We start from the raw sequence: 8,226 nt of genomic DNA, 5'->3' as shown, positions 1-8,226 counted from the left end.
TAGCATTGGGATCCATGTTTATTAATACGTTACACCGGCCGCTCTCCCCCTTGTGTCCCCCGTGTTACGTCACACGCGGGAGGTCACGTGCCGAGGCTTTTTTATGCGGAAGTGAACATTTCTTACAAAAACGACGCCAGATGTCACTGTAGTGTATATTTCTGTATATTTTTTTGAAAATCTAGTGTATTCATCATTTTCCTACAAATTTATTCACAGGTGTCTTTAACCTGGAAGTTGCTCTTTAAAGTAGATTATACCTATTTTTAATCCAGTGATATCATTTATATCATTCTGGAATGCCGACACATAATTATTACTTCTGGTACTTAAGTGGATTTTGATCCTATTAATTTGAACTCTTACTTGAATCAAATGTTGACTACAGGAATACTTGTAACAGTATTCATACACTGTGGTATTTCTACTTTTACTCAAGTAAAAGTTCTGAGTACATCTTCCACCTCTGGTTCCAGCAGTTAGAATTGAACATAATGTTTGTGCCACTGATGAATATCCTGTTACACACGTAAGGAACACAGAGTAGATCATCAGAGACTACGTGTTAAATAATCTGATAGAGGCTGCAGATGAGATTGAGTGTGAATCACTGTGGAGTGCATGGAGGTGAGGGAGGTGAGGGAGGAACCAGCTGTGACCCGCCCCCCCGCCTGCTGCTATAAGACTGAAGGTCTCCTTCAGTCAGTCCACAAAGACAGTATGCACTCCTCAAGCTTCTCCTCTCCCACAGCAAACACACTGAAGGTAAGACCCACTTCCACTCTGTTCCCTGAGCTGTGTCTGACAGGTTGTAGTGCCGTCTAGTCGTCGATTCGATTTGTTGTTAGAAATGTAAGCAGTGTGTTCCAGCTATCTGCATACCGTTCTTTTAATGGAACCAGCAGATGTTCTGCAAATCCCTAAAAATGATCTGATTTGTATTGTAAATTAATTAGGTTTTGATAAGAGGGAATATGGCATTCAATTACAATTAATTTAGCTGTTATCAAAAGCAATTAATAAGTTCATTAAACCATAAAGTGCATTGTAAATGCTGCTGTATTGGATTAAACTATCTTTTTGTTTTCACTGGCCAAGATGATTATGGAGAGAAGTCTTTATTGTTTTTGTTGTATTGTTTACTTCTAGAAAGTCAGAAAATGTAACTTTTCCATAAATCAAGATATACAGGCAAAACAGTTTCCAACAATATACAAACAATGAATATATATATCTATGGGAATTAAACCAAACAGGACTTTCGAGGTTATTTGCCTTCATATATATTTTCAGATCTTGGTTTTTGATTTGTATTGTGTGTAAATGCTTATGTAAAGCACTATGAGTTGCCTTTGTGTATGAAATGTGCATAATGAATCAAGCAACGGTAAACCATTGCCTGCAAATCCAAAAATGCTGATTAACACAAAGAAAGGTCTCAGAGTTGTGCTTTTATTGTTGCCCTACCAAGAGGCATTCCCATAAAATGTGTTAATAATCAGAAATTAATGCAGCCGTAAAGTAAAGCATTTCTTCATCTCTTCGTAAACCTTTTGGACAGTTTCTCTGACAAAACGGGTAATTCAAAAACATTGTTTACAAAACATTGTAAGGACTTCAGCTTTTGGACAAAATGAATCCAGGTCTGGCACACCTGTCTCCATATGCTGAGGGGGGTGGGGTATATATTATATAGATCTATTATAAAAGCATCAGTAGAAAATATAAATATCTGGAAAATTAATTGGCAGTCTCAAATTCGGCGTAACGATACAAAGGACATGTTCCGGACTGAGACATCTGCATACTGAGCAAAATATGATAATATTTTGGCCGCAATAAGTTAGTCATACATTTTACTTGTGCATCACACATTGTCTTCCATCTCCGTTTGGGTGCAGGAAAGCATTTGGAAGTTATTATTATCAAATGTATAGTTAAAAGTGTTTTTGCCTACATGCATTCATCCATCAGTCAAGCTGCAAAGGCATGTGTGCTGGCTTTCCCTTCAACCCCCCCGGTCACCAGCACATGAATCTTAATGTTGTGTTATAGGCTTTGTGTGTAGGTGTATAAAGGTGTTCTTCCTCCTCCTCCTCATCCTCCTCAGGTGTTGTGTGTCCGGATGTGTATCTGTCTGGCAGGCTGGCCCCTGGCCTCAGAGGCAGGCCAACTGCGCTGTGGCTCTGATCTGCTCAAGGACCTAATGTTTGTCTGCGGGGATCGTGGAATCTATTTAGGTACGTTTATATTCATGTAATATACCTTTTTCACATAAGGACTCATGTCTTTAGTATAGAATGTTCCATAATACCTTTCTAAACTGTGTTATTGTGGCATTAAAGGTCAGGAGGTCACCAAAATGATTAGGATTATTCCTCTGCAAACTGGTTGTTAACATATAATGTTTTGCATGGTCCAAAATTGATCTCTAACCTTAAACTGATGTTAGGGACCCTCTATAAAGTGCATGCATAGGAACCAAAATAATCTCAGATTTTTATTTGAGCTATGAATACTTTATCATACCAACATTTTGTTGTCTTTCCCTCTTTCCATTGCATTCACAAAACAAGCAATAATGCATCATGCTCCAATAAGCAATGTCGCTTTTATTGTGTTCACACTGCAACGACATGGAGGGAAATACATAAAAAACATAAGCTCTACATTTAACTTGAGGTTGACATAACATAAATGCAGTTTGCTTATATTTTTTCTTCCCTAGATTTTAATAGAGTTACAAAAAGATATTAGGACCAAAATGCTATGAAGGTTATTCTAACAAGGATAAGGCCATGGTCATCAGTCCATGTGAAAACACCGCAAGTTATCAGCTAAACAACAATAAAAAACACATCCTGCATAATGATAGTCACAACACTGCTCCTCCGTGCTGCAGGCTGTAGCTGTAAACAGGACACACTCTTACTTTTTATGCAATTTCATATCTAATGTTGGATCTATTTCTTGGGCCAAGTCTGATTGCATTGTTCTGTACATTAGTGCTTCATGTAGGCCACACCACAGTGGACCTTTTACCGTGAAGCAGCTTTTATTTCAAATAAAATGTATTATTATTACTAGAATAAAATATCTCCCATTGGACACAGATAAATACCCACAGGCCCTTTCACCTGATTACCTTTATCTCAATTCTGACCAAGGCCAACTTCTTCCTCCTGCTATCAGAGGGGTGGCAATCCACCAAAATGGCAGCGTACTCACAGAACACCATGCCTCGGTGTGATAGCTACATTGTTGCAACACTTGCTATCTGAGAGCTGCACCGCTCCAACCACTTCAAACAGAGAAGGTGTAGACAGGAGAAGCAGAGCGCCCCTCAAACCACATTTCTGCAGAACATGACTTATCCTGGGTAAGTAGCAAATGCTAGCCTCCTCTGTACCGTGTATGCTAGCATTTGCTACTTACCCAGGATAAGTCATGTTCTGCAGAAATGTGGTACTAAACCAAAGTAGACATGAGCCCCAATGCATTTTAAACTTTATTGCTACCATATTGTCAACATGCTCTCCTGGACCAAGACGATGTAGTTCAGTAGTGTCTCTACTGTGACGTGTCTCAATGATTTAATGTTCAAAAAGCTCTTTATTTTTCTCATACTGCCTGTGGGGCACCTCTTTTCACCCTCTGTCTGAAACCAGAGCCCAGTCTGCTCTGATTGGTTAGCTGGACGGCTCTCCCACTGGAGGGAAATTTTGATAACCTATATAACACACTACAGGAGAGAGAAAACATCGAAGCAGAATAGAGTGTCCGCTTTTGGGGTATTGGCTATGCGCACCGCCGTATTAATAGAACTTTCTTAGATCGTTTTGGATAAGATTTCAATACCAGTCAAAACCTTAAAGTTGAATACCAATTTCCAGACCTAGTAATTACTATTGCTAGAGAGGATAGAATTTGGTAAGCATGCCAAAGGATAAAAGGTTTCATGAATGGTTTAAATTAAATGACCTAAGTAGGAAGGCTTTAAAGAAAGATAAGAATCTCAAGATGAACGTTTCTCTCTCTGCAGGTAGAGGGTCATGGTCCGGTTACGGAGGTCGGCCTAGAGGGAAGGGGATCGTGGAGCAGTGCTGCCGCTCGCCTGGCTGTGGACTCCAGTATCTGGAGACGTACTGCAACAAACCAAAGGGCCAGCAGCCCACCACAGCTCCCCCTACCACCACCACAGCCCCCCCTCCCACCAGTATAGCCCCCCCTACCGCCACCACAGAACCCTCGACCACCACACATACGGTCATGGTACGACCTCTACTGCTTGAGCTTTACAGTTTAGTCTTGACCTTTGAGCTAAGGCTGTATGTAATAGTTTGTAAAGGTCACATAGCTTTTAAAACACATCTCATGGTCCTCAGCAGAGTCTGAGATCTTGTGGTTGGCGAGGTTGTTACCCCTATCTCTGTTCACAAATGGTCTTTGGTAGTGGGGATTCAGTGCTTGTGTGCAGAAAGATCTAGTCCTAGGATGTGGTGTTCTTCATGGGTTCCTCATGGGTTCCAATTCTTAGACACGGAAGTCCTAGGCAAATCCAAAACAAAGGAATACCAAATCTGAAAGAAGACCAGGGGATAACTGATCTAAGAGAGACACAGCAATCAAAGGGGGCATTCCAACCTGTTTAGGGTTAAGAATATTTTTTCCAGCTCTTCTGCTTTCTGAAAAATGCTGTCTCCGATTTCCATAAAGGCAACAACAGTATTCATTTATACCGTGGAGTTATAAAGTTGTGTAACACAAAGGTGGAAATAAATGAAGATGTTACTTCAATTCCAAAAACAAAAATCCATTATAATAATTTCAGTATTTGTGGTAAAACCTAACTCAGCCCCACACAGGCCGAGTTTACTCACTACAGCCGTTCTGTCCTCAAATCAATTCCTCATTCTTATCTTTGTTCTGCAGGCTCAGCAGTTCCAGGCAGTGTTTCAGAGGAGACTCTCTGAGCACCTGGGGGCCCCCAACAGCGCAACAAAGAAGAAAATACCGCCTCCTCCTCGACGGAAAAGCAAAGGTTTATCTGCACGCAGGAGGAAGAAAACAAGGAGCACAACCAGCAGGCCTTCGTCGACCTCCAGGAGCCCGCCCCAAAGAACCACAGCGCTAAAGTCATGACCTCAGAAGAAGTTACTGGCACTGGTACGCTACCTGATGCTCTACTTTAAGTAGTTATTTACTAAGTAGGGGTGGTTGATAATCACTAACAGAGACTTCAGGGGGGCACAGATGGGAGGTCCTCAGCTCCAGGGGAGACACTCACAGAGTCCTGACTCCAGCTCTGGGCCAGCTGCTGTCACACTGCCACGTCTGGAATAGCTCTCCTGTGAAAGCTGCTTTCTTGCCTCAATCTATTAAGATTAAGACTACCTTTAATCATTCAGTTCACGCTAGTGTTATTATACAATTACAAACCAAGACCCGAAAATACACACCAGCTCATGGAGGTGTCAGAGCGAAGGGGCTGCCACTGTTCCTGCGCCCGGGAGCAGTTGGGGGTTCGGTGCCTTGCTCTCGGACACCTCAGCAGTGCCCAGGAGGCTGACTGTTACCTCTCCAGCTACCAGTCCACACCATTTTTATTTCTTGGTCCATGCCGAGATTCGGTTCCCAAGCAAAGATCTCCATCCATATTTTTGGTCCGATCGGGAGTGAATTTATGACCCTTTGGTCCCCAAGCCAAATCTCTACAAACTGAACTTTGATCCCCAAGTTTAGTCTGTGTTAATCCATGATGGACTTATGGGAAATGGTGTTTGTTAAAGGCTGCTAACTATTACAGAGACAATATCACTTCTCTACTGCAAAGACTTGGTAACTGTCCTATGACCTGAACCTTTTCTTTTTAGGCGTACTCATTATCGATACAGTGATAAATATATTTAGCAATTATGATGCTATATGAATGATTTAGAATTTGGAGTGTGTTTGTGTCCACTTTCAAACTCTTCCTGATGGAAATATATCTTTCTCATTATCCACTGTGTGTGAGTGTGAGTGTGTGTGTATATTTGAATACTTTTATAGCACTTTTAAAACAGAATTACTGTATCTTCCCCGTGTGTCTTGGATGCAGACTCAGTTTTTCTGATTTGCATATTATTTTCTGTCTGAAACATACAAGTATTATGTTTTTAATTGTTGTGTTTTCTGTAAAATACTTTTTAACGCATTCATTATTTATTTCACTACCACAACATAAGAGTATAATAAATCTAAAATCATATAAATTCTTTGTGGTGTTATCACTCAATTTGAAATGTTTTAATTTCCATGTTGTGTTCCATAAGCTTTATGACGATACATCTCCGGTCAACCTTTTGTTTTGACGTTGAGCAGCGATCACAAACAGTTGACTCATTACATTTGATAAGTTATTATCCCTTTCTGAAGCCTTTGATTGAGTTGTGAAGGCCGTCTGATTATACAAAGGCTCCTCTGCGCGTAGAGTATGGAGCATAATTCTGTGATAAAGTCTCAGTTTTTATTCTAAAGTAAAGTAGTGTGCTTTCGAGGAAATGGTCATGTTTATTAATGAGCAAATGCGGTACCTGGATGTCTTCACCTACCTTACTCAATTGGAGACTTATCTTGCTTCTTTTTATATAGATCAACAATACGTTCGAAAAGTGAATACCTTCACTCACCTTTGTAAGCGTTTCACCCATAAGTCTGCAGATATATGTTATATAACAGGCACAGAGGATTTTAGAGGGTGAGGGGCCAAGTTCAAGTGCATTTTTGCTGCTAATTTAAAGGTGGGGTAGGTAAGTTTGGGAAACCGGCTCGAGATACACTTTTTGTTATATTCCATGGAATGCTCTTAACATCCTGATAGCAATGAATATCTTAAGTGCTTTAACAAGGCCCGGCTCAAATAAATGGATGGCCTACCTGCCTGTCAGCCTTCCATCTGTTCCCAAACTTATCTCGTGCCCTCATTGGTCATGTGCGCGTTCGTGTGTGTTGGAGGAGGGGCTCTGTAAGGAAGTGGCAGATTTTTTCCGGCTGTGTGTTTTCAAATTCTAGCGCACTCGAGCTGGTTTCTCCAGAATTACCTACCCCACCTTTAATAAATATATGGCTGGAATGAAGATTGTGACAGCAGTAAAGGGTTAATAAAATGTATATATTAAAAACAAACCCAATACGGAGGATGGTTCAAACAGGTTACATGATGCTACTGAGACAGAAGACTAGACTAGTACAGTAACTACAACTAGCTAACGTTGTAGCCTAGCAGAGTGGACAAGTTGCTGTTAGCTGTGAGGCACGTACCTGTCCATCAAAGTGACCACGCCCTAATTTATGCAAAAACGTTAAGACCTAATATAAATTAAAGCTGCAAGCAGCGTTGAGCGGGCCTTCGACGCTCCGCAGGCTGTTGTCCGCACTTCGACGTGTGTGTCTCGGTGTCTCGAGGACTCAGCCGTTGGCAAACGTGGGAAGTTTCAGGCCGATCGGACAATGTATATGAGTTACAGCAGTAAAACAAACATTGTGTTTGATGGCGGGTGATCTGTCGACATGGCAACGGCATTTCATGACACCCCATAATACGCCTAGATGTGTTGAGGGCTGCATCGTTATCAAACCTGTGAAGTTTCGTGCCATTTGGAGCATGTTAACTGGAGTTATGAGAAAACCGTGTTTCACAGCGACCATTTTGTTACCATAGCAACTAAATTTGACGAAATCTCAAAGCTGACACTTATATGTCTCGAGCGCTTGACGATTAGCCCACATGTGAAGTTTGAACACTTTTTTACCATTTACACAGGAGTTCTAGCAATATCGTGCATAACGGCGAGGGATGTGTTGCCATGGCAACAGCTTTTGAGAAAAACTCAGTATTGTCATATTGAGGTGTTGAGGGCCGTACCATTAACTATCATCTGAAGTCTGATGCAGTTTGGACGTTTTTCTATTGAGTTAGAACAACACCCTGTTTCATGGTGAGGGATCTGTCGCCATTGGAAACGGCATATGATGACAATCCCATAATTGGCATGGAGCTGTTGAGGGCCGGACATTAGCCATCAATCTGAAGTCTAGGTGCCGTTTGGACCATTTTTCATAGGAGAAACAGCGACACCGTGTTTCATGGCGAGTGAACTGTTGCCATGGAAACGCCATATGATGACATCCCATAATTGGCATAGAGCTGTTGAGGGCTGCATCGTTATCAAACCTGTGAAGTGT

The 8,226-nt window shown here is 41.4% G+C and overlaps 1 protein-coding gene across 1 annotated transcript; it reads left to right on the top strand.

Annotated features, from left to right (window-relative positions):
* The first annotated feature begins 621 nt into the window (after positions 1-621).
* On the top strand, positions 622-5,142 carry LOC104943645 (insulin-like growth factor I). The gene is made up of 4 exons (XM_010769097.1): positions 622-765; positions 2,111-2,256; positions 4,047-4,272; positions 4,933-5,142. The coding sequence occupies exons 1-4, from the start codon at positions 622-624 to the stop codon at positions 5,140-5,142; spliced, it is 726 nt and encodes a 241-aa protein (XP_010767399.1).
* The last annotated feature ends 3,084 nt before the right edge of the window (positions 5,143-8,226 follow it).

Source organism: Notothenia coriiceps, unplaced genomic scaffold, assembly GCF_000735185.1.
Source record: "Notothenia coriiceps isolate Sejong01 unplaced genomic scaffold, NC01 NC01_scaffold00006465, whole genome shotgun sequence".
Lineage (NCBI taxonomy): Eukaryota > Metazoa > Chordata > Actinopteri > Perciformes > Nototheniidae > Notothenia > Notothenia coriiceps.
Note: the sequence above shows the minus strand (reverse complement) of the source record. Positions and strands in the feature narration are given on the sequence as shown.